The following is a 27,753-nucleotide window of genomic DNA, read 5'->3' on the forward strand; positions in this document are numbered from 1 at the left end:
CTCACTCAATTTAATCTCAATCTACAATAGCTAAAATGCAAGGATTTTGAGTTGGAAACAAAATTAAAAAGAGGTTAACCATTTTGGGAGGTGTGGACTTGATGGTAGCAATATATTATCTAGGGGATTGAGGAGGGTTTGAGAATCTCATGAAGAGACCCAAGAATGAATTTAAAAAAATAGGGGAGCCTGCACCTATAAAATTTTGGGTTGGGCTTATTTAAGCTTTAAAAATAAAGTTGTAAACAAAATCCAAGTCCAATAGCAATAAATAAAATTTGGTAGGGAAGCAATTTGTGCAAGTGGGCTTGTATTGCCACGCCAGGGTAGCTGTCATGTGTCCCCTCCTCTTCCTTCTGAAACTCTCCATAAAAGTACAAAAGGCCCCCACCTTCATCTTCTACATTGGCATCGCCCTCTTCTAATTAGTAATTATAACAAACGTAAAAAAGAAAGAGGAACACCCACTCTCTCCTCCGATCGCCAAAATAATACAAAATTAAGCAGCTGAGCTATGGCTAAGAAGAGGAAGTCCGCAGCGACGAGCCTGGACGAGGTGGATCGGACCATGTACGCGTCGTTTTGCAGCGCAGCTAACTCTCTCTCCCAACTCTATACCCAGGCCATGAACCACCAGAAACTCTCCTTCCAAGCCGGTGAACGACAAGGCCTTGTGCGTATATTATCACTCTTTCTCTCTCTCTCTCTCTCCCGGTTTTTTTTTTTTTTTCACTTTATTATGCGATTGTCGTTTTCATGATTTTTTTTTTTTATTATTTATAAATTTTTTTGGAGAAAAACTAAAACCCATATAATAATTTTTGTTAAAAAAAAATTGATTATTTCGTTTTTAGTTTGATTGTTCATTAGATTGCATTACATTCATCAATTGAACATGTTGCTCTGTTGTTTGGAGTTAGTGTTGTGATTGTATAGAGTTGAATTATGTTTTCTATGTTCTTTTGTTTGGTTATAGTTAGTGTCAATTAAGATTGTTGAAAGTTAGAATAAGAAAAGCTCCAATATATATTTTTTTTTTTTTGGGGTCAAAAATACTATTTTTTTTATTCGGAGGATGGGATGGATACTTGTGGTGTAGGAATGGTGTGTGATTGATTGAGCAACAATCAATTGCTATCTTGCTTTATGGAGGTAGGGAACTTCAAACACTGGATAATTATATAGTGTTGTTCTCGAAAATGTCAGCAAGCATGATTGTTTTAATGCAACTTGGTTGGAATTTCTAGTATTTGAAGTGTGCACGTTTAGTTTTAGAAGAATCTCTGATTGCAAGGTGAAATATGCTTAATTAATATAAAAAAAAATTAAGTAATTGCTAAATACTAAATGTAAAATTTGGGGAACGAATGGGGTTTAGTTTAAGTACGTTTAAGCTAAGGATTAATTTTTGACTTTCCCAAAGGTTTAGCTAGCAATGCAGCTACATGATTTAGCAATGTTAGCAATTTAAGGGAGAAAGGCTGCATTGTAAGTGTACTCTTATGTATGTAAGAACTTTAGTAAGAATCAGACCTGAGACCTATTGTATCCATCTAAACTAAATTTTTTTAAACAACTAAAACAAGTTTAAACAAATATGAACTGAAGGGGAGAGTCTATCTTTGATATGTGAATCAGATCTTACTATGATATTTTTGTTATACATGGTGTGTTGATTCATCTTGTGTATTTTACAGAAATCTTTATTGAAGTGTGATATTGAGATACTTGAAGATGTAGAACAGGTTTGCAAAAGGTCTGATATGGGCTAAATACATTACTAATTGAATATATACAATCTGAAAGAAACAACCCTGCTGAAAGTTCTTTAGCTTCAGGATTTCTTTAATATCAAGCTTGTTAAATACCTCAAAATAAATGAATGAGAGTATTTTAAAGGGGAAAAAAAAATCCCAAATAGTATTGGATGGTATCAAGAGCATTGTTCTTGGGTATCTAGTTATTGTATTGGCTCATGGCTGTAGGTAAAGAAAATTTGTGTTCATCTTTGCTTTCATTGTTGTGCTCTAGAGGGGAGGATGGGCCTCGCTATTAGTATTTAAAATTTCCTGTGGAAGTGTGTTTGGGGTGGCAAAGTACCCAAGAAAGGGGCTTTCTTTGTTTGGATAGTAGGGTTGGATAAGATTTTGACCATAGATAACCATAATAAGAGGAATATGGTATTGGTATACTGGTGTTGCATGTATAAGGATTTCTTTTGTCTTTTGATTCAGTACCAGATTGCGCATGATTTGTGGGCATTTGTTTTCTTTGCTTTTGGGGTGCAATGGGTGATGCTGTACATGGTGAATTGGTTATAGAGGTCTTCTCTTGTTGGAAAGGGTTGTATGAGAGGCATATTAATGCCTGGGAAGCACAGGAACGGCGAAATTGCCAATTTAACGGTGTTGGATACGTTTCTAACATGGACACAAACGTACCGGTGTTGGATATGTTTCTTACACGAACACAAACGTGTCAAGTACGTATTCAGCAGGGGAGAATCATTTTTTGAATTCGGATATGCTGCTGACATGGTTGGGACACATCTGTGACATGGAAAGGCCAAAAACAGGGGAAAAAAAGGAAAAAAAGTAGAAGAAGGAAAATCACACCCCAGTTGATGTCATGTAGTGATCCTCCTCGAAATCAACTCTAACCCAGTCGTTCTCACTTCTATAGTTCTCCTCTTCTCTGTTTCTTGCTCTGGATTTGGTACTGTGGTACATCACCGCCGCTTAACAGATTCAGCCACAGATCGGCAACTTCTCACTATCTCAGTCTCAGTCCTCCATTGATCATCCATCGGACCATCGCTGAGCACCAATAAGTCCCCCTCACTTTCTAACTCTCTCTCTTTCTCACTTTCTCTCGCATTCACTCTTTGATGAGTCTATTTGTCGACTACACTTAGACTCTTCAATTCACTCTTTGTTTTAATTTTTGCTTTTTCTAATGTGTATTGTTTACTTTGTTTGTTGTCTTTTAGTTAATATATTATTATATTTATTGGGCGGGTCAGTGTTTGTTTTGGTTATTACTTATTACTTATTTTTTGTTTTTCCTTGTAGTTAGCATATGACTATAAAATTATAATTTTATTTGATATTCAATGGGTCTTAGTTTGTGACCCTTTTTTGATTTTTGGTTTGTATATGAATATTATTATTTGACTTTTTTTTTTTTGGTTATTGAATTATTGTTTTTACTTACTTTTTAAATTCAAAATAAATATAAATTATGTCCAAATATAAAATATATATACCTAAAAATAAATATTAATTAATTGTCGTATCCTAATTTTTCAAGAAATGCCGTGTCACCGTACTATGTATCGTGTCCGTATCCATGCTACATATTTGATAGTGGCATATGGTTCATGACTCCTGATTATTTGAATTTTGTACAATGTTTTTTAAAAAAAAAAAAAAAATGGGGGAGTGGGGGTTCATCTAATTTTTTTAGTTGATCTCTTTGATAGCAATCTCTTTGACAGCTAGTGTAAAATAAGTCACTCTATTATGAATGGATCCGCTACAGATACTAAATACATGTGACTGATCTTGGCTAGTCCTTGAGGATCTATAGTGACCTCAAAATTTGGGACTAAAGCTTTGTTGTTGATGTAGAAACTCTAAAAAGGAAAAATCTTGGGATTTGAGTGATAGCTCATTGGTTTTGGCACCCTTTGTGGTGACCAATGTCTGGGGTTCAAACCTCACCTCCCCCTTCTACACTAATTATTTAATAAAAAAAATATTTATTACTTATAAAAAAATATACTTGTTAAATGACTTGGATTTTGCTTGCATAAATGATAAAAGTGCAAGATATCTTGGAAGTTGTACAAAGAATTTGGGTTTATAATTTAATTTAAAGAAAAAGCACAAGTGGGGTTTAGTCAAATCAATTGGTAAAGTTTCTTAATCGTTGAATAAGAGATTTAGGGTTTGAATTTTACATACACCAAAAATCAATTGGTGTCTTGGCTTGATGGTATAGAGTAATAATTATGGAGCGGATATTATAGGTTGAAATTCTATTGTATCTATTTAAAAAAAAACACAAGTTGCTATATGGAGGATGTTGATTGATAGGGGAAGTTAACTTAATGACTTACAGGAGTAAGCTATGATTTAGGGCATTACTTCTCCTTTTGTTGCTATACAAATATTAAAGACGCTGCCCTCACCTAGGGAGTCTCAGTGGTAAGGGAGAGTGCCTGAACTAATTGTAAACCCAGAAGTCTTTGGTTCGACTTCTAGTTGAGGCATTTCGCGATTTACCATATGCCTACTCAGTGGGGGTGTGTAAGCATCCGGGGTTTGGCCCTCAAGGTTGGTCCCACTAGCCCATACCTTGAGGGGGTTCCTTATTAAAAAAAAAGTATATATATAATATATATATATATTTAAGACACTTTAGCCATGGCTCGAGCTTCGAAGCAGAAGTTATGTTATATCTCAATTGGCAAGTGGCACCAGATTATATATTTACATGGCAGGACTGAATCTTTCATAAAAATGTTATGGTCAAATCCAATGGATTTTATTGCTTATAATATAAAAGCAATAAAATCCATTGAAAGGAAAAAAATCTAAATTAGTGCAACCCTATTAGATTGAAAGTATACAAAGTGTTAGTGCCTTATCACCATCTATATCCTATTCCTCCAGTTGGCGCTCCAAATGAGCCCAACATGCAAACGTGTTACCCCAAGTACTTCTAACAATACTTGTAGATTGACTGCATTTTAGTTTCTTGGAGAGCCCAAAGTGCAAATGTGTTCTCCCAAATACTTCTAACAATACTTGTAGATCGGCTGCATTTTAGTTTCTTGGAGACAGTCTGCATTCCAACCTCTAAGAAAAGTTTTTAATTTTTGTTCATTTTTGGCTATCGTTCAATCCCTGAACTTTGCATGATAGGTTTTTAACTGCATGATGATTGTAATTATAGCTCCCTGACCCTTCCTGATGCTCCTCTACCCTCACTTTTATTTGTCATTGTTAATAGTGCAAACCAAATTCCTCTATTCCCACATAGCTTCGACTTACCTCTTGGGCTGCTATATTTTGCATTTTGTTGTATTGTTTAATCTTTACGAACAAATGCAAAACTTGTTCTTCAAAGCCTTTAAATGAAACTCCTAAGAATTTGCTAAAGTGCCTTTATTTGCATTGTTTAATCTTTACGAACAAATGCAAAACTTGTTCTGCAAAGCCTTCAAATGAAACTCCCAAGAATTTGCTAAAGGGCCATTATATGTGCGTTACCCACTCTGACATGTCTGAGTTGTTATTATCCTCTGCACCTTGGGTTTCTGTTTGAGTACAACTTGCTAAGGGTGGTACTTTCGTTGGGTCTTTGTAGGGAACTATTTCCAAGCCTGTGGGGCCTCCCTTTGTGTCAATTTGTCAATTTCCATACCTAGATTACAACTTGCATCCTCCATTGTTGATGTATAATAAGGCATGTTGCCATGGCAGATGCCATGCCCCTCTAGTATTGTGGTCACCGCCAACTTCATTGGCTGGTTCTCTATGCTGGGAACCGGCCACCCAGCCATATATCCAGCTCCACACTCCACTCTGCTTGTGCTTCAACCAATGTGAGGTCCATCTCATCAATCATCAGTCCATCTCATCAATCATCATTTCATCTCCATGAGACTGGCTATTTTTGCTCCCATCAATGTGTATAGGCTCTGTAGTGTCTTTGTTTTATGTGTGTTCGTGTGGATTTTGGTCCATCAATGTATATATTTTTAAGTAATAAAGTTTTATTAATTTAAAAAAATAGAGCCACCCAATTATAGAGGGAGTATACGACTAGAGACTATACAATCAATCACACAAATTGCATAAATCCATCAAATCACTAGTCAAACATTGAGATTGACTACGTAATACTCAACCAATCCAACAAAGTTCTAAAGAAAAATAATTTTAGATCAGACAAAGTTCTATCTTTATCTTCAAAGCACTAGTTATTCTTCCCCCTCCAAAGACATTACATCAAGCAATGCAGGGTAGCCATCCATATATAACCATTTCTATGACACCCAAAAATGACCTTGCCAACTAGCTAATAACTCAACCACAGACTTCGGCATCACCCAAGAAACTCCAAACAAACCTACCACCAAAGACCACAAATCCAAAGCAATAGGGCAATGAAGTAATTGGTGACCTATTGATTCCCTGTTATAATTGCAAATATAACACCAATCTAGAATCCAAAAAATTCCTTCTTCTTAAATTTTCACTTGTCAAAATTTTCCTAGGATAATAGTCGAAGCAAAGAAAGCAACTCTAAAAGGAATCTTCGGTTTTCATATGCTTTTCCAAGAAAAAGACTGAACAATAGTATGAAGCAGGACCGGTGTAGTCAAAGGCAAGCCGGGCGCTCGCCTAGGTGCCTAGGCGAGGTGATGCCTCAAAGGCTCTAAGGCGAGGCGCCTTTAGTAAGGCACTCGCCTTTAGAGCCTAGGCAAGCAAGGCGGCCGCCTTAAGCCATGAAAAAGGCGCTAAGGCGAGAGCCTCAAGTTTTTTTTTAATTATTATTATTTTTATATAGAAGTTTGTTGTGAAACCTATTTTTAGACTATTAATTTTTTTTTTTTTGATAAGTAAGAAGAAAATATTATTAATAAGGGAAAAGCATGAAAATACAAAGGGTTCACGGTAGTGAACAAAAAGACACAAGCAGCCACTAAGAAAAACTAAGAAAAGCTAATAGATGAAAGGAATTCCATAAGGGTAAAACAATCCGAAAAACCCCAACACCGAGACCAATCAAAGAGGGTCCGTTGGCACAAATCTAATAACTGAACCACAATTTTTCCCTTATCCTCAAAAGAACACCGATTCCGTTCAGTCCAAATAGTCCACATTAAATAGCTTGGAACCAAATTCCAAATATCGGAGCTATGCTTCCCATGCCAATGGTACCAACAAAATAATAAGTCCGCAACTGAACCTGGCATGACCCAATCGATCCTAAACAACTGAAGCATATGAGTCCACAAAGAATGAGCTATCGGACAGAAAAGTAACAGGTGATCCACAGATTCCTCATTACAACAGCACATACGACAACGATTTGCCAAAGGGCGACCACGAAGCAAAAGATTATCCAAGGTAAGAATCTGACCATGAGTTGCTGTCCACATAAAAAATACCACCCTTTTAGTAACCTTGACTTTCCAAATGCCCTTCCAAGGGAAAGTGGAAGGAGTTGCATTTCGAATCTTATGATAAAAAGACCAAGTGTCAAACTTCCCACTTCCATTAAGATCCCATCGAAGCCTGTCACCCCCATCTCCCCTAGGAATCCGGGTTTGGATTAATGAAGTAGGGAATAAGAAGCCGCTAACTTCTAATCATTGAAATCCCTAAAAAAGCTTAAACTCCACACTCTGTTGTTAACACCCACGGGAGGGCCTAACACTTCAGAAACATAAGCTTCTTTATTAGCAGAACACAAAAATAACTGGGGATAAAGAATTTTAAGAGGGACATCCCCAGTCCATTTGTCATGCCAAAAAAGAATACAAGAACCGTCCCCCACTACAAAAGACAAATGCTTAACAAAACTATCCCACCCTTCACTAATACTCTGCCATAAACCATAACCATGAGCCCTTCTACAAACTCTAGAGCACCAACCCCCTTTCCCCTCCCCATATTTCATGGCTATGACCCTCCGCCATAGATGAGTGATTTCATGGCCATACCTCCAAAGCCATTTCCCTAATAGGGCCTGATTAAAATACGCCAAATTCCGAATTCCCAAACCACCCAACTCGCGCGGTAGACAAACCTTTTCCCAAGCCACCAATGGATATTTGAAACACTCAACTGAAGAATCCCATAAAAAATTCCTTTGAATACATTCCAATCTAGTCGCCACAACTTTAGGGATAGTAAAAAGGGAAAGGTAATAAGTCGGAAGGCTTGAAAGGGTATTTTTCAACAATGTGAGTCTACCACCCTTGACAGGTAAAGCCGTTTCCAGCCTGAAAGCTTCTTTTCCAACCTCTCAAGAATCGGATTCCAAATAGCGGCTGTTTTATACAAAGAACCCAGTGGCATACCCAAGTAAATCATAAGCAAATTGCCCACCCTGCACTGAAGAAAATTAGCCAATGACTGGCTACTGCTCACCTCCCCAATAGGGACAATCTCACTTTTCCCCATATTCACCTTCAAACTAGTAAAAACTTGAAAACAGGTCAAGACTAGCCTAATGGAAAAGATCTGCTCTCGAGAAGCATCGCAAAAAAGAATAGTGTCATCAGCAAATAGTAGGTGAGAAATACGAATACCAGTATGATTATTTGGACCCACATGAAAACCCTGAATGAGACCACCTTCCTCAATTTTCTTCAGGATACGACTTAAAACCTCCATGATCAAAAGAAAGAGGAGGGGAGACAATGGGTCTCTTTGTCTTAGACCTCTAGAGCTACCAAAGAAACCAGTAGGAGACCCATTAACCAAAACTGAGAATCGAACGGTAGTGACGCAAGTCTTTAGCCAACTCCTCCATCTGCCCCCAAAACCCATCCTCTCCAACAGATAAAACAAGGAGTCCCAATTTACATGATCATAAGCTTTCTCGATGTCTAACTTACACACCACCCCTGGAGCACGACACTTCAGTTTACTGTCTAAACATTCGTTAGCAATAAGCACCGAGTCCAAAATCTGCTTGCCACCAACAAAAGAATTCTGCGACTCCAAAATGAGTTTATCCAACACCAACCTCAATTTGTTAGCTAAAACTTTAGACAATAGCTTATACACACTGCCCACTAAGCTGATAGGCCGAAAATCTTTGATATTCAAAGCATTATTCTTCTTGTGAATCAAAGAAAGAAAAGAAGCATTCAGAGACCGTTCAAACTCTGAGCTCCTATGGAAATGATAAAAAAAAGCCATAATATCTGATTCCACTACATTCCAGCATTTTTGAAAAAATGCCATAGTGAAACCGTTAGGACTTGGGGCTTTATCGCCCTCCATCTCTTGAAGAACCTTAACTACTTCCTCCTTAGAAAAATCCCTCTCTAGAACAAGCCGCTCATCCTCCTCAATACAAGCAAACTCTAAGCCATCCATAGAAGGATGCCAGGTATCTGACTCAGAGTACAAACTCTGATAAAACTGAACCACCTTAGACCGCACCACTTCCTCATCCTCATAGAGAACACCATCCACCTCTATACCCCGAATATGGTTAGATCTTCTATGGGAGTTAGCAACCTGATGAAAAAAACGAGTATTATTGTCCCCCTCCTTCACAAATAATATTCGGGACTTTTGTCTCCAAGAGATCTCCTCTAAAGAGGCAAGATGTGCAACCTCACTTTTAATCTGACATTGCCTAGTTTGATCCTCCTGAGAAAGGCCTAACAAGTCCTCCCTAGCATCCAAACCCATCAATTCAGATAAAAGACATTTCTTCCTAAAGGCCAAATCCCCAAATTCCTCCTTATTCCACTTTTTCAAATCTTCTTTTAGAGCTTTTAATTTACGAGCCAGAATAAAGCTTGGAGAACCCACAAAGCAATACCCATTCCACCATTGCCGAACCCTCTCTACAAAAACCCTCTTCTTTCAACTACATGGTCTCAAACTTAAAGGCACTATGACCTATATTAACACTACTAGCCACCACCAAAAGAGGGCAATGGTCAGAAACAACACGAGGGAGTACCCTTTGAGACACATTCCCAAAATGATCTACCCAATCCATCGATGCCAAGGTTCTATCGATTCTTGACATACACTCTATCCCTGAATCTCTAAACCAAGTAAACGATGCCCTTTCAAGAGGTAAGTTCACAAGATAGTTAGCCTCAATGAAATCTGAAAAAGCAAACATAGCCGGGCTAAAGGCCTTACAGCCAAGTCTCTCACTTGGATAACGAATGATATTGAAGTCCCCAATCACACACCAAGTCGTATTCCACCTAGAGTGCATCATTGAGAGCTCCTGCCACAGAGCACCCCGTTGACTATCATCATTAGGACCATACACTCCTGAACAAGCCCATACAAAATCATCTACAACCCCTTTCAGTAAAACATTTACAATAAAACATTTACAGAAAACCGACCAATAGCACAATCAACCTTTTCATAAACTCTCTTGTCCCAGACCAGTAACACCCCCCTTGTAGTGTTGACTGCATCTAGAGCAACCCAGTCTAGGAACGGACTACCCCAAAGGCTTCGAACAATAGAAGAGCTTATAGAAGCCAGCTTAGTTTCTTGATAGCAAACAGTATCACACTTCCACTCCTTGAGAAGATTTTTACAAACTTCCCGCTTCTGAGGATTGTTTAATCCCCTAACATTCCAAGATAAGAGTCGTAAATTCATCTAACACAGGTATTCAACCCCATGCCTACTGAGGAATCTCTGTTCCTCCCCTTAGATGCTACCCCCTCATAATTGACAGAAGAAAACAAACCTTTAAGTTCCCTGAGCCCTTTCTGCCTTGAACTCACAATATCTTTAGAAGTCCCAGCATTTACAACACCAATGCAATCTTGTTCAAGGAGATGAAACAAAGCCAGACATTGATCTTTATGCTTAACAATAGGAAAACCCACTATTCTACAAAAAATTTTCATTAGGCTACATACCCATTTCGAATTTTTTACCTCTGACCCTTGAGCCTCTTCCTCATCAACTTCCTGGATCACCTCCAACTCCTTATGTTCCTTAGGATCCCATTTAGATAAAGGTGAACACTCCAAAAAGCCACTCTCTTCCTCCCCTTGAGAAGAACCACTAGGATTAACTTCACTATGCTTCCACTGAAGCATAAAGCACTCAGACCCATCTTGTACTAGCTCAGTCCCATCCTGTACTGGTTTTTCTCCCTTCTCCCGTGATACCTCCATAGAATTTTTTATCTCCCCAAAACACAAGCTCATCTCGCTACCTAGGCCCAACAGAGGAGAAAACTGATTTTGGGTTGCTCCCTGATGCCATTGAGGCGAAAGAAACTCCTTCCCAGACCCCTCGGCCTCATCAACCTCCCTCTTCTGAACTCCCCAGCCATCGAAGACTGGATCTCCTCTTCGATGAACCCAGGCTTGGCAGTTTCCGTCGCACTCAGCTCTTTGGCCGATGGTGAGACCACTGAGACGACATGCACAGGGTTGCCGGTGAGGGTAGAGGCACCGCGATCCAGTTCCGGCCCCGTTGCTAACATCGGTGGCTCTGGATCTCCACCCCTTCTCCCGCTTAAGCTCTCGCCCACTACCCACGATGCCTGGGCATCAGACTCCACTTGAAGAACTTTGGGCTTGACCAAACTGCCCTTCAATTGAGAAACCATTTGCACCTCAGTTTGGGCTACAACAGGCCCACCTGACTGTTTTGTTACTTCTGGCCCATCACTTAACACCTTGGGCCAGTTGAGCACCTTATCACCCAGCCAAGTCACAGAACGTCTCCCATTCTCAGTCTTACACACTCTCAATGCCAAAGTAGCAAGAGTCAACTTAAATTGAAAAGCCCGCGTGGGTATGCCAGAAAAAGCTGAAACATTGCCTTTTATAACTGAAACATTTTCTATAGGTTTTCCATGCATCACGTTCTGCCCCAAAAATGTTCCAATTTTTTCAAAATTTCTGATCTTTTGCTGATTACCATAATTAGATAAAAACTTCCCACTCTAGCCACCACCAGCAAGTTTACCATCTCCACCACCATTATTAAAAGAACCTTTGGCTAGAGATAATGATTTAGCACCAGAGCAAAAATTCCTAAGCTCATTCTGAAACAAAGACCAGTCAGCTCTATTAGAGCTTGCTGGTATCATTATACAACCTCTCCTAGACCCTCCAAAATAAACTGCAATAACAGCAAACAGACTAGCTTTGTTAGATCTCCCACAAAACTCCAATAACTTCCCATTCTCCCTAAATCTCTTACGAAGTAAAACATGGCTAGGCACCCAATCTCGTATATCCTCGAGACAAGTAAGTATCCACTCCAAGCCCCTACGTCCAACCCAAATCGAGCTCTTAACATTTCGACGTGTCTCATGTAAAGCATATGAATCAGACCGCCCCCCATCAAAAGAAAAAGAAAAATGTTTGGCATCAATATGAAAAGACCTCTTGCTGCCTCCAAGAACAGAGGATATAGGTTTGGGTGGGATGTTATGAGAGGTTTCAATGGAGGGAAAACTTGGTGTGATTAAAGGTGCAGGTACAAGAGTAGGCTTTTTAGGCAAAACTTGGTTAGACCCCTGAGGTGGGGAAGGGGAGGGCAAAGGCAGTGGTGGAGGAGTGGGATAAGGATATGGGAAAAACCCAAACTGTGGAGGAAAGCAAAAGGGGGAGGGAGACGGAATATGTGAGGGTGGCAAAAAAGGAAAGAAGGAAGGTGATGGTTGAGGGAGGGTGAGAGGGAGAGGGTGGGGTGGAGGAGGGGGGTGGAGAGGGCGAGGCTGGGGTGGGGGGGAGCAAGATTCATATCACATTCACTGACTATTAATTTCAAAAGGCATGTTATAAAACCTATTGTTAGTTAAATTAATTTACAAATTTGTTTTGTATGACTTATTGTTATATAGAAGCTTATTGTAAAACGTATTGTAAAAACTAACTAATAGAGCCTAAACCATGTTAATCCTGTATTGGAATAATTTGATAGACCTAATTTCTTCATGGTACACATTGAAAAACACTTAATTATAATATTATAATACACTAGGTACATATGATTTAAGTTCTATATGTATAATAAATATATTAAGAATTTGGCGCCTCGCTTTACTTGGGCTAGCGCCTTTTTGTCGCCTCACGCCTCGGGCGATACAAGGCCTTGGCGCCTTAAGGTCGCCTTTCGTCTTTGACTACCTTGAGCAGGACCTGTGGAAACCACTAAGTTGAAAACCCTCTTTCTTATCCGGTTCCCAACACATCTTATCCTTCCCACTCCTCACTGACGCACCATAAATAATATCCATGAAATTCAACAAAGACTCCAATTCCCAATCTTGCACAGCTCTTATAAAATTGACATCCTAGTGGAGGACCCCATTGTTAAACTTCAAAAGATTAGCCACACATGCTTCCTTCTCACCGCTAATCGTGAATAACTTGGGAAAGCACATTGCAAGACAACTCTCCCAACATCACCGATCTTGCCAAAACTTCAGCTTAGACCCATCCTCGATTTCAAACTAAAAATTCACCTTAGACCCATCTCTAATCTCAAACTAAATAGAACATGACAAAATGGGCTAACCCTGTCTAATATTCTTCCACAAACTTACTCCATAAGGACGAGGAGCTGAATTGGAACACCAACCTCCCATTCACATCCATATTTTACCTCTGTCACTTTCATCCAAAGTGCATCCCTCCCAATCCCAAAGTTGCATAATCACTTTCCTAGCAAGGCGTCATTAAAACGCCTCAAATTCGTAATAGCCAAATCACCTGCCGAAAGAGGAGCACATATCTGAGTCTAGTTGACCGGATGAAATTTTGACTCATCCCCCAAACCACTCTATAAGATATTTTGCTGAAGTGGTTCAATTTGGTTAGCCATATCAGCATAATGGGAAATAAAGAGAGAAAATAGGTCAACAAATAAGATAAGAGTAATTTTAATTAAAGTGACTCTACTTCCCTTGGATATATATCTGTTTCCATCCCACCAGCCTCCTTTCCACCACCAAATCGGATTGTGTATCATCTTCTCCTCTTGAATTTAGCACCCAAAGGAAGACCTAGGTATTTCATTGGAAGCAAACCCACCACTTGCAACCTAAAACATCCACCAGCTCCTCAATATTAGGAACCGCTCCCACAGGCACCAGTTTCGACTTGCCTAGGTTTATTTTCAGACCCAAAATCGCCTCAATCCAAATAAGCACCAGTCCAATGTAGCTGATCAAGATCAGCATTGCAGAAAGTCAAGGTATCATCTGCAAAGAGAAGATGAGATGCCATCATAGTACTCCCCACTGAATTTTCCACACTAAACCTTGACATGTGACCATCATTTACTGCCTTATCCAACAATCTTTTTTATTTTTAAATTCAATAGTTGGGGTAGGGGAATTTGAAACTTGGATGTCTCCATTGGAAACACTAGGAGGAAACCAAGTTGATTGGGACCACTTTATGTTTAGGATCAAACCAAGTTGCTAGGATACTTCTGCAAGGAAATTTATTTATACTGGATACTTATAAACATCTCTAAACATTTGCAGGTAAATTTCTTTTCTTGGAAACTTAATCTGTTACTTGTTAGATACTCTAGACACGTTTGAATATGTGTCACAAAGTATAACTGACTTTGTTTATTTTGAAGTTTGACGCTTTTGATGTGAGTTTTTCATGCTGGTGCCTCCTTTTCTTGTCCAACGCAGGGATGCTTGCATTTATATTAACAAGTTGGAATTTATAAAAATATAATGAAAATATTGTGTTTTGTCACATGTGGACATGTAGGATTCCCATATATGTTCATATAATCCATATCTTGTACATATATGTGCTTTTAGGGATCAAGCAATTGGCTGTCTTGAGGGGTGTTAAGCATGTTATTGGGGGAAGACGAGTAATGAGGTTGAAATTGAATTTTCACATATCTAAGAAAAAAGTACACCTCAAAATTGAAATCTTCCCCACCCCCAAGCTGTTTATTGTTGTATTAGAGCATTATCATTGGGGGTGTAAAACCCCCCAAATTGCTATTTTAGATTCACACAAGCCCAAACTTGGTTTACCCAAGGGGCTATTGCTAAAAAATTTTAGCAAGTAGAATCAGCAAGTTCGTTCGTTTATATAGGAATTACTGTAGCATGTATATAAAATTAAAATAATATTATTTTATTCCCTCTCTCTCTTCTATTCCCCACACTCCCACTCACTCTCTGGCTCTCTCTCTTCTCTCTTATCTCTTATCTCACTTTACGACTCTCTTTTCTTTTCTCTATTCGACTCTCTCTTTTCTCTCTCACGATTTTGTGGCGGTGGATTGGCGGGGCTGTGGAGCAGCAATGGGTCAGTGGGTTGTGATTTGGGTGGTAGTGGGTTGAGATTTTGTGTTGGTGGGTTGCGATTTGGGTTTCAGTGGTGGTGGCTGGCTGAGTTTCGGTGGTAGGTGGGTTGGTGGTTGCGATTTGGGTTTCGGTGGTGTGGTTGGTGGTTGGTTTTTGGTGTTTCAGTTCTTTGTTCCAATGGTGGTGGTGGTGGTGGCGGCAGTTTGATGTTTCAAGGGTGGTGTTGGTTGGGTGTTTCGGTGGTTGGTAGTTGTTTGGTTGGGTGTTTCGGTGGATGGTGGATGTTTAATTTGGGTGTTTCGGTGGTGGCTGAGTTTCGGTTGTAGGTGGTTGCTGGCAGTGTTGGGTTTGGTGGTTTTGGTTTGATATGGTTTTGGGTTTGTTATGATTTTTTGGTTGGTTTTGGGTGATTTTGGTATGGGTTTGTTGGAATTTTGTTGGGTTGATTTTGGGTCTAGGATTGATTTTGGTATGGGTTTGGTTGCTGGGTAGCATAGAGAGAGAGACGGAGGAGAGGAAGAGACCGGTTGTTGGTAGCAGAGAGAGACACGCAGAGGAAGAGAAAAAAAATAGAGGAAGAGAGAAAAGAAAGAATAAATAAATGAATAATATTGGTGTGATGTGAAAAATAAGAAATATGTAGTGTGAGTTGTAAAATGGTATTGTAAAAGATAAAGTATGCTTTTAGATGGTAAAATGACTATTTTTTTAGACACTAGGATGTGAATGCTCTTACGAGGACCACATAGAAGGTAGCCAAAGTTGGTTTCTTCTTGATGTTATTCTAATTTGGTGTTAAACATAAACTAGAAAACCTAGGAAGCACTTGCACATATACAGGTGCGGGTATGGGCTTACAATGACCACATAGAAGGTAGCCAAAGTAGGTTTCTTCTTGATGTTATTCTAATGTTTGGTGTTAAACATAAACTAGAAAACCTAGGAAGCACCTGCACAGATACGGGTACGGGTATGGGTACAGTACGATGACACAGCAATTTTTGAAAAAGTAGGATATGGTATGGTGAGAATACATATATTAATTAATTATTAAATATTTTTTTATATATTGTTAAGTATTTTTTTTTCATATGATGTTAAATATATATCAATTTAAGAGCAATAATGGATAATAAAGTGAATATATAATTATTAAATGATGTTTAGAGATAAGAATATAAAATTGAAAAAAAAGGGAACAAGTTAAAAAATTAAAATATTAAATGATGTTTAGAAATAAGAATATAAAAGTGAAAAAAGAGGGAACAAGTTAAAATATTAAAACAATAATATGATAATGAAATAAAAGGCACAAGTTATGTGTGCGTGTGTGTGTGATTCATATATCAAATTGGGCTTGGGAGAAGGGTCCAAGACTTGATAAGTCTGAGAGTTCCAATGCTTTGTCACGTGCCCAAGCCACAAAACTAAAAGGAATAGATAAGTGGTAAACAAGTGGAGAAACCAAACAAGAGCAACGAAAAAGTCAAAAAAGAACAAAAGGAAGATAAAGGACCAGAGGCAAAGAAGAATAAGAAGAAGAAGATCTGTGAAAACACAGAAGAAGAAGAACTATGATGGGTTGGCGTTGTTCTTTAGGTGACCATATTTTGAAATTAAAAAAAAAAAAAAAATCTGGGACACACGTGCAGCTGTGCCCCAGCCGCACGCTGTGTTGCATACACATCTGACATGGGTACAACAACCATTTAGCTGTATCCGTGCTTTCCTATAGAAAACCTCCTTGACCATATAGAGTTAGAATTAGGTAAAAATGGATATTCCTTCAGTTTTGGGCTTATGGAGTTTGTATTGGATAAAACGGGCTGGCCTTTTGGTGGTGTTATCAAAAGCACACTTAAAGCCCCAATCTTCACCTGGTTGAAGTGAATCTTAATGAAGTGTGTCTCAAGACTCTTTTTTTGGAGCTTTTTGCTGAAGCAAAAAAGCACACCTAGTCTCGCTATCGCTTTTAATTTATTTTAATTATTTACTAAAATAAATATGAATATAAGAATTAAATGCTTGATCTGGAAGGAAATGACAAGGACATTGATTTATTATACAAACACTATTCTTAAGGTGCTATATTACTTGAACAACTTTTTTTTTTTTTTTACATATCAAAAGACATGAATAAGGATGATTTATTATTCTTGTGCTTTCTAGAAAGGCCTTTTGGATATATTTTGATTGAACCATATACTTCATTTGATCATAGCTATTATGTTATGATGCACCAATAAGGGTACGGGTATTGGTACGATACAGGTACGGTGATACAACATTTTTTGAAAAATCTAGGAGATGATACGTCGGGATACAAAAATTAATTTATTAATTAATATTTATTTTTAGGTATATTTAAATATTTTCGTACATAATTTATGTTTATTTTAATTTTTAAAATTAAGTAACAATAACAATAAAATGCTTGAAAACATATCTAAAACCAACCAACCAACCAACCAACAAACAATATTATATTTATTATTTTATTTATATGATTATATCAGACCCAACAACAATGTTGTATACAACAGAGGCAAAACCAAGTCAAAACAAACCAAAGCCGAAAAGCCCAACCCAAGCCACTAAGCAACAAAACCAAATGAGAGGCAAAACGAAAAGAGAATAAAAATGGTGATTTGGTGATTCCGATGCTAGGGAGAGAGAGTGAGAGTTTGAGAGACTTACTGGCAAGGAGGAGGAGCTCTGGCGTCGTCAACAATCCATGAAGGCGAGAGAGAAAGAGTTGTGATCTGGGTTTGTCTGGGCAAATTCAGAGGTGCTAGCAGGAGAGAGAGAGAGAGAGAGAGAATGATCGTGTGAGATTAGATTAGGGCTTTTAACCTAGTTGGGCCGATCAACGGTCGGAAATCATCAAGGTGTCAAATTCTTCTCTTTTTTTGGTGTCCGATCTGTACTTGCCGTATCTCAAACGTATCCCGTGTGTATTTGGGCTGTATTAGAATAAAAAAATCAAAATTTTTTTTTCTTTTTTCGCTTTATACTCTCCAGGTACGGTTGTACCCGTATCCGTATTGGATACCGGTACGATAGCAAAAATGCTGTATCGATGCATCAGAGCTACTATGGCAATGTATTTTTATAAAGTACAAGAAACTTGTATAAAATTTTATGTTTATACTTTTTATGATTAAATTATTATCATATTTTTATGTAATAATTGTTTTCAAATTTACTATATAAAGATTTTAAGAAATTGAAATAACTAAATTAAAATTTGAACTTGCAAACTCTGTGCAATTGTACTATCCATTTTAGCTAATAGGTAAAATATATTACTTTTTTTACTTTAGTAACTTCTTAAATTATATGTTATGTATCTTTTTATTAAAGGTTATTATATATTATATTTGAAAAATGTGTGCTTCACATCAATTAGACTTTTGCTTGTGCTTTGTGCCTGGGCTTCAAGAGGCTTGTGCGCTTAAGTATTCTTGAATGCTACTTTTACTATTTGTTCTAGCAAGTTGAATGCTACTTATTTATATAATAACCTTTATCTATATATGTATATATATAAAGAAGAAAAATTCTACCTTTTCCTATATGTTCTAGCAAGTTGAATGCTACTTATTTATATAATGACCTTTATATATATATATATATATATAAAGAAGAAAAATTCTACCTTTTCGCATCTCAGTTCCTTGCATATGCCATTCTTTGTTGAACCCTTTGCTATAATGGCTTAACAAATCTATGGAGATGTACCAATTGGAACCAGCCTGGGCAGTTTTGCCTTTATCAGAAATAACATGCTGAAAGTAGTAGTTTCCATTAGTTCATAGATCACTGGGGGCACTCTTTTATGTTTCCTTTGGTGCTTAATCCTCCATTCTTTGAAATTTCTTTTACCAGCAAGTAGGCAACAGGATCTGAAGCTTTTAGTGATATTACATGTCATCTTTGAGTTAGGCCTTCGGTCTTCATCTGTCATCTTAATATTCTTTATTAATGACCCTGGCATTTAGTTAATGTAGCCCAGTTGTTTTGTTTTTCAGGAAAAACTCTATCAATGGATCCGGAGACAACAAGAAGAAGGATCTAGAGTTACAACAGTTGATATTCTCAATTACATTCAGGTATTTTTAACTATTGACCTTACCTAATTTGTTTAGGATCTTTTATAATCTAATGACATTGTATTTTTTTTTTTTTTTTTGATGGTTTAATGACATTGTATTAAACATATATGCACTTTGAATTGAAATTGAACATTAATTTTAAATAATAATAGTGTGGGTAACTCAGAGGGAAGATCCTTGGCAGTGTCTCATCTCCTTTTTGCGAATGACACTCTTATTTTTTGTGATGCTGATCTAGACCAGATTTTGATTCTCTGTATGATTCTTATTTAGTTTGAGGCGGTGTCGGGGCTAAAAATTAATCTGGGCAAGTCTGAATTGGTTCCGGTTGGAGTAGTGCATAATATTGATTTATTGCTAAATGTCCTTGGCTGCAAGCAGGGCTCTCTGCCAATGAAATATCTAGGTCTTCCTTTGGGTGCTAATTTCAAGGATAAGACTATATGGAATTCGATTCTAGAGAAAATGGAAAGGAAATTGGCGGGTTGGAAACACTTGTGTTTATCAAAAGGAGGTAGAGTCACTCTAATCAAAAGCACCCTTTCTAATTTACCCACTTACTTTCTATCTCTATTTCCTATACCTGCTAGTGTGGCTAACCGTATTGAGAAGCTTCAGTGGAATTTCTTATGGGGTGGTTTTGGTGATGAACCTAAAATTCATTTGGTTAAATGGGCGACTGTATGCGCTCCTATTTCTTCGGGTGGATTAGGGATAAGGAAGATAAGACTTTTCAATATAGCTCTGCTTGGGAAGCAGTTATGGAGATTTGGGATTGAGATGGATGCCCTTTGGAGACAAGTGATAGAGTTGAAATATGGATGTCTGTGGGGGGATAGCGTACCGGATTTGTCAATGGTCCTTACGGTGTTGGTTTATGGAAGAGTATCAATCAGGGATGACCTTCTTTCTCTCGCCATATTCTATATGATATTGGTGATGGGTCCAGGGTGAAGTTTTGGCAAAACCGTTGGTGTGGAGAGACACCTCTTGTAGTTAGCTATCCTGAATTGTTCAGATTTTGTAGGAATAAGGAGGCTAGTGTGGCTGAGCTTATGAAATCCCCTAATGGAGTCCTTTTTTGGGATGTGAGTTTCTTTAGGGGTATGCATGTTCGGGAATTAGAGGCTTTGTCAAGCTTCATGGAAACCATATACGGTTCTTCAATAAGGGGGTTTGGTGAGGATAAGATGTGTTGGATTCCTAGCATAAGGGGTTCTTGGTGAAAGATTATTATAGAATTTTAGCTGGTCCTACTATCTTCGGTTTTCCTTGGAAAAGTATTTGGAAGCAGAAGATTCCCTCTAGAGTAGCTTTCTTTGTATGGTCTGCTGCCTTAGGGAAATGCTTGACGATTGATAATTTGCGAAAAAGGAAGGTGTGGATTTTGGATTGGTGCTACACGTGCAAGAGTAATGGTGAATCGGTTGACCATCTCTTCCTTCATTGTCCCGTTGCTATGGATCTATGGTCTATGGTTTTGGGTTTATTTGGAGTATCTTGGGTTATGCCTCATACTGTTTTGGGGCTGTTAGGGTGTTGGCAAGGCAGCTTTGGTCGTCATCGAAATGGTTATATATTGTCTATCGTTCCTCATGGCTTAATGTGGTGTCTTTGGAGGGAGAGAAATAGTCGTTGTTTTGAAGATATTGAGAGATCTATTCCGGACCTCAAGCTATTATTTTTTAGAACTTTGTTGGATTGGTTGTTTGCTTTGCAAAACAAATCTTTCCCTTCTTTTATTGATTTCCTAGATTCTTGCAATTTTTGTTTTTGATTTGTTGTCCCCTTGTTCACTTCCTGTGTACTAGGGTGTTTCCCTTTTGATATCAATATATCTTATCAAAAAAAAAAAAAAAATAGTGATACAATATAAAGATTGACTTAGTTGACTAAGAGGCCGCTGTTGATATCAGGCTTGGGATTTAACTTTTCTAATCAAATCTGTCTGGTGGGTATTCTTGCTGTAAATATTATTGTCAAGATTTCACCTTATTCATATAGGCATTTGCTCTTCAAATTCTGCATCTATGTCTGTGTGATTGCGTATATCTAATGCTCATTAGGTTCTGTTTATATTGGCATAAAATATTTCTTGGAAAATACTCTGGATTTTTTGATGTTTGGTGCAGTAGAAAAACTTTATTTAACAGAATTTGTCTTCACAGTCAAAGAAGACTAAGCTTAATTGGCAGATAAGGAACCATTTTGCAAAATATTATTGTCTAACAATCTGATCTCGCTCTCTTCATCAGAGACCCAGACTGAGTCTCTACCATCCGTACCCATAGGCTGTCGTGCCACCCTCCACCCACACCCATGGCACATCTCTTATCTGTTTTTTTTTTTTTTTGGACTGAAATCGGTAGACACTGCTCTTATCTGACCACCCAGTTGCTGCTCTAATTTGCGATTAGCTCCTAAACCCCACTAGTCTCTCATGTCTCCACTGTGCTCCTCCATGGACCCTATAATTTGGTGTATTTGCACCTCAATTAGGTTGACCTGCCATTTTGTACCCTCAATTCACCACCACTGCCTGACTTCAACACGTAGAAGCACAGAGAGGCACACCAAACTTTAATGCCACAAGTTGATTATTAAATGAAAGAGAAATAGGGGGAGGGAAGGGGATGGCAGAGGGCATTGGAAAGAAAGGGGGTGCTATGATTAGGATTTGTTGTTGACTTAATTTTAAAAAAAAGAAAATGAGAAGCAATGGGTAGACTTGGAACATTGTTCCTCTATGTTTAGTGTGCATTTGCGTAGCTGATTTCTGCGTGCGTTTACATTTGCGTTTCACTTGGCTGGTCTCATGGCACTGTTCATGGACCAGCCAAGTGATGAAAAACGTGTGGCACTGTTCCCATAGCACTGTTTCACAATAAAAAATATTTTGCTACAGTGTTTTTAACAATAAATTTTCAGTTTTCAGCAAATAAGCGGTATCTAAACACACCCTTAATGTGGTGTTTTTGAAGAGAAAGAAGGGCTCATTGCTTTGAAGGGAAAGAGATGCACATGACAAAGTTGAAGTTTTTCTTCTTCTTGTTGATTATTAAATGAAAGAGAAAAAGGGGAGGGAAGGGGATGGCAGAGGGCATTGGAAAGAAAGGAGGTGCTATGATTAGGATTTGTTGTTGACTTCATTTAAAAAAAAGAAAAAATAAAATGAGAAGCAATGGGCAGACTTGGAATGTTGTTCCTCTATGTTTAAAGAGAAAGAAGGGCTCATTGCTTTGAGGGGAAAGAGATGCACATGAAAAGGTTGAAGTTTTTCTTCTTGAAGACTTTATGTGATGGGACTTTGACTCTCCGTGCTTTTTCCGTTTTGGACATTCTATAGTTCTTGGATACTTTTGAGTTTTTAACCTCTCGTGTTTTTATTTTTGTTTGGGCTTTTTCTTTTTTGGATTTTATATCCTTCTGATGTATTTTGGTTGTGCCCCTTTAATTTTTTTTTTTTTTAATTTTTTGATGGATTTTATACTTATCAATGATAACATTGAGACGTTTTTAAGATTTCAAATACATAATTGAAACAACTGATAGTTTTTCTTCACTAAATTAATATCTGACATAATTTGAAATTATAATAGTATTTATATAAACTCTGCAAAAAAAAAGGAGGAAGGGGGGGTTGGTGAGGGGTGGGGTTAAAACTGCCTACCAGTTACTTGGAACTTCCACAATACTGGGAGCCTTTTGCACTATGTGTAGTTTTATATTAGCTGTTTTGTATTTCTTAGACATATTTGAAATTGAAGTTGCTCTAATCCCTGTGCAGAATGAGCTGGACTACTGTGGGGAGGAGCCATCAATGTCCCCTAGAGTTCCAGTGCAACATCAGTACTCTCAAACAGTAACAAATTTCATGAACTCTGGTTTCCCAATCTCGTCAGGCTCATCTTGCCCAACAACTGCTGTGCAAGGAATTCGTTCCGAGCACTGTGACCAGCAATCCAAGAACTCAGTGTTCTCAAATGCTTTATCAAGCCCCGTTCGTCAGAGTCTTCAGCATTATCACATTACTCGGGGAGGGTATTGCCCAAATGGTGGTCTTCCCTTAGGGAATGGAGCCAGGAATAATGAACCCACAATTATTAATAACCAGAGCAGGGATTCTAGTGCTCTGAATCTCAGTTCCAACGATTCTGCCATGGACATGCACGCAGATAGTCCTGCTCATGAATTCATTTACTGATATTTTGCCCATTTCACTTGTCCCTTGCCATGGAGTTCAACTGTTCAAGACTAGGGAAGAATTATGGTGATATGAAGCTCTTTTGTTCGTTTCCCATAAGAAATGAAAGCACTGGATGGAAATGATACCGTGACCTCTTAATTTACTTCTCTTGCTGTCGTTGAAGATTGATTTGGGTCTTCTGTATCTTCTGTAAAGCGTTATTGTTGAATATATCTTTAACAATTAAACTGGCACCTATGGTTTTACTTACCAAAAAGAGGCACCAATGTTTTTGGTTTTTAGTTGTTTTTGTTGCAATTTTTTTCCTTTTCTTTTTGGGCATAAATTATATAATTTCTCTATAGTTTAGAGGTGGTTTAAAAGTAAACCCTGGACTTTACTAAGTTCTAATTAAAATAGTGAATAATTTAAAGTTTCAATTCGTTTTCTTAGTCATTATTCACTAAGATTAACCGAAACTAAACTAAATTGCATTTGAGCTCTTTTGGATATTACAGACTTGTCACATGTCCCTCAAGGCTATGCTTGCTTGACTTGTAACACTTGAGATGGACGTTATTAAAAACGGCTATGAGAAGCTACGAGTGCTAGTTAGTGAGCTGCTGTCTAAAATGGGGAATAAAAACTCTGGAGTTAAAAAGACTAGGGGGAAGGGACCCCTAAGAAGGTTCTTTTGAAGTTGAGAGTAGGGCGTGAAGTTTCTAATAATTTTTCTTTGGCATGGGGTTAATCTCTTAAGATTCTTGGGAATGTTGAAACTCTAGTATTCTCATGAGTTTTTTTTTGCAAATCACACTAAGAAATTTATATACTGTTTCACTCAATTTCACTTTTGTAGTAAAGTGGAATCTCTTTAAAAAAAGTTGGGGGTATTCACATTTTCATGTTTGGAAAAAGTCTCTTTAAAAAAAAAAAACAAATGGACAATTGTTATGGATTCAACACATATTTTAAAAATTGTGGTTAATAATTAGTCTAAAAAATATATTTATATCTTTTATTTGGGACTGAGTTATATACTAAAAGAATAAATAATTTTTGTTAATAAGACATGATGTTGTAATTTCCATGAAGAACAAGAATTTAAATAATTATTTTTGCATTATTATACATGTCAATTAGAAATGTTAATTAGAATATTGTTTTAGTAAATTTGCCATGATTATAGTTTATATTTTGTTTCACATTTTTTATTTGGAAAAAAAACCTTTATATTATGTTTGCAAATCTAAAGATATTTCGTGAAGAATAAATCATTCCTATGAGATTCCTAATAATAAACTAAACATAAGAGTCTCATATTCCTAGGAATTATATCAAATTTCTAATAAAGCCAATATAAGAATAATTACATTTGTAGTTATCTAGATTTCTAGACATAAGAATTTAGATATCAAGAATAATGTAGACTCCCATAACCCAAATGCTTTGTGAAAGTTTTAGGGAAATGAGGAAGTAAAGCAGATAGAGTACATGCCTCGCTCTTCACCTATTCATGGAGGAGAAGCCATAGTTTTCAAAATTGTACTAAATATTTAATTGTCAAGGATTGGTATATCAAAAGATTCGTTTAACTATTGAGACATTAGTTCAATGGTTGGTTTAATAATTTTTTAATTTAAAGTGTATATAAAAAAATATTTAAAATAGGGAAAAAAAAAAAAAAAAAACTTATCATCAACTACTCTATTATCACATTAAGTTATATTTAACAGAAATAGAATGCTCAAAGCCTTTAATAAACTTATTAAAAATAGCAAAAGCTAAGATATCAAATCATACATGTACCTTGAGCTATAATAATTGATTTTCACTCACTAGATTGTACAAAATGTCTTCTTTAATTACCTCATATGCTCTTTGTTACCGTTTTTATACAAACTACAAACAAGAAGTATCCCAATTATTTACCACAGTACAAAATTAGTTGTATTCCAATAAATATTAAACTTATGGTACTTTTGGCGTACTGAATGAATATTACAACAGGAATGATAATCTTTATTACTAAAAATAAAAAATGTTATAAAGGAAAAAAAAAAAAACCTATCGATAGGTTTGGTTGTAAGTCATAACATTATTAAAATCGGAGTTGACTCCCCTCCCATTTAAAACCTTCTTATTCTCTCCTATTTTAATATAGATGAATGCCATGTGGCAGACAAACAATCCAACGATTGAAAAAAATGTCCACGCCAACTACATTTTTCTTTCTTTCTTTCTCTCTTCTTTCCCCCTTTCACCAACAAGGCAACAACATCACTGGAGCAAGAGTCCAAATTAGAGCTTGTCTTCTATGTACTATTGATTTAGAATAATTTTAGCAAAATATAAACAAATGAAAAAAAAAAAAAAAAATCACCTCTGATCTGCAACAAACTTGAGACTTGTACAAAGCAAAGAAAATGGTCTTGGAAGTTGGATCTAATGGTATGATCACACCATAATATGATGCATTTTCACTCATACAATGACCCGGCTTGGTGAATGGTGTTGCTTCGCCAATTTACAGAAGGAATTAATTAAAAGTTAGTTATTTACTGAAGAGTCATGTTTCTTAGATAAAATACATCTCTTGGAAAACATATATATCTCTTCCCAAGGAATATGAAGGAGTATGTAAATATTAGGGCTCCTCATTCATTATGTACATTAAATTTATTCTCTTTCTATCAATGTTGGTGATTTCCACCCTAACAAGATTGTCATCCACACTTCAAGATCTAACAGTGGTATAAGAGCCAGGTTCTTGATCCAATTTCTTTAACAAGAATTGTGTTAATCATTGTTAACTAAATCTAAGCGTGTGGGTGGTATAGATTTTGATGGTGCTCCACTTATTCAGTGACAAAGAGAAGATTTCACAGTAACAAAGCACCCACAAAGAACCTATGAGGAAGATTGTAACACTTTGGATCAGAGAGGAACAAGACGATAAGACAAAACTCAACGACATCTGGCAACGGATCATGATCACTTCCGGTGGAACTAATTCATGGCTTGGGCTCGTGGCTTCAATGGGTGGACAAAATGGTACTAATTCGTGGTAATGGTCTACGAAGTGAAGCGGTGAAATGTCTCAGCCCAAGGATGGAGGAGATCGCATGGTGATGTAACAGTTAGGCGACACCCTGATACTGTATGACTGTAAATTGTAAACGATGGGGGACTATGCAGCATTTCGATGAATTGATGCCATAAATGTAACCACTGAGATGCATGAAAAAATGGGAGGATTATTAGTGCATAATCTTCCTGGATACAAGTAAAGGAATTTTACATGTTGAAGAGACTGAGTTAATAATGTGTCCATGAGCGCTGAATTTATGATTGTAGTTCACGTACTTGTCACCCATGTGTCATGGAGCTTCTGAATTTATGATTCTAGTTCAAGACTCGATTATCTTTATCTTTGTTTTGATTAGGAAAAATGACACCTTCTTAACCTAGGCTTGGCAATAAAATAAATTAGATAGAAGTTACTAATCACACCTTAGAAATCCCAATGATTGGTGGTGATTCATAATTAAAATGAATCGTTGATAATCCTTTTACACAGTGCACACATAGGGTTCACATAGTCATCACGCATTTGTATATGATTTCTTCTCCAAATAGAAGGAAGGAGGGAAGGAGAGGCCCACATAGTCTTCTTTATCCTCATCCACACATCATGATGGAACATCGTGTCGTCGTAGCACTAAAAGGGTGGTTGAAATCATCGCTTTTGTTAAACGGAGTATTGACAAGAGTAAAGCATGTAATTAATACATTAATCTAGACATAGAAGCATAGAAATAATATACTAATTAATCAGAAAAATTAAGCAAGCATCAATATATAAACATGCTAAACATAAAGCAAAGAATGGCATTTATTTGATTAAATGAATATCTAGACTAATAAAGCAATAAAAAGGTTTAAGAAGCTTACTAAGGGAGTAATTAAGAGGCTAATGAAGACTTGATTTAAGGCTTTAAAGACTTTGGAAAATGAGATTTTTGTACTGTGGCCTAGTTTAGAAAGATTAGAGGTGGCAATCGTTGATGACGAAATAAATTGGGAAGGGGGATTTATATTGAAAGGAAAATGAGGTGGAAAACATGCTTATCCTTGCCATGAGCCAGGTAAATGGCAGGGATGGTACTGTTTTTCTGCTCATGCTTCTATAAACTTTTAAAAGCTTCTAGGCCTTTTTAGTCCCATTTTCCTATTTCCGAGACCTATCTTTTAGCAAATGTTTGGAGGCTTCCGGAACTCAGATTTTTGTGATTTTGCTGTTGTTGGAAAGGTATTGCAATCTACTTTCCAAAGGAACATACTTTATTTCATTCGGAGTAACGGTCGAGAAGAAGATCCAGCAAGAAGTAGGGTGGTTCAACA

The 27,753-nt window shown here is 37.2% G+C and overlaps 1 protein-coding gene across 1 annotated transcript; it reads left to right on the forward strand.

Annotated features, from left to right (window-relative positions):
* The first annotated feature begins 322 nt into the window (after positions 1 to 322).
* LOC115975522 lies at positions 323 to 23,656 on the forward strand. The gene is made up of 3 exons (XM_031096326.1): positions 323 to 673; positions 19,080 to 19,160; positions 22,951 to 23,656. The coding sequence occupies exons 1-3, from the start codon at positions 515 to 517 to the stop codon at positions 23,365 to 23,367; spliced, it is 657 nt and encodes a 218-aa protein (XP_030952186.1). The 5' UTR covers positions 323 to 514; the 3' UTR covers positions 23,368 to 23,656.
* The last annotated feature ends 4,097 nt before the right edge of the window (positions 23,657 to 27,753 follow it).

Source organism: Quercus lobata, chromosome 2 (assembly GCF_001633185.2).
Source record: "Quercus lobata isolate SW786 chromosome 2, ValleyOak3.0 Primary Assembly, whole genome shotgun sequence".
Taxonomy (NCBI): Eukaryota; Viridiplantae; Streptophyta; class Magnoliopsida; order Fagales; family Fagaceae; genus Quercus; species Quercus lobata.

Excerpts from the sequence above, each read along its gene's own strand:
- LOC115975522 (XM_031096326.1), top strand. The coding sequence starts at position 515 with ATGGCTAAGAAGAGGAAGTCCGCAGCGACGAGCCTGGACGAGGTGGAT. Across the intron at positions 674-19,079 it reads CCGGTGAACGACAAGGCCTT|GAAAAACTCTATCAATGGAT; the intron begins GTGCGTATATTA and ends TTTGTTTTTCAG. Across the intron at positions 19,161-22,950 it reads ATATTCTCAATTACATTCAG|AATGAGCTGGACTACTGTGG; the intron begins GTATTTTTAACT and ends ATCCCTGTGCAG.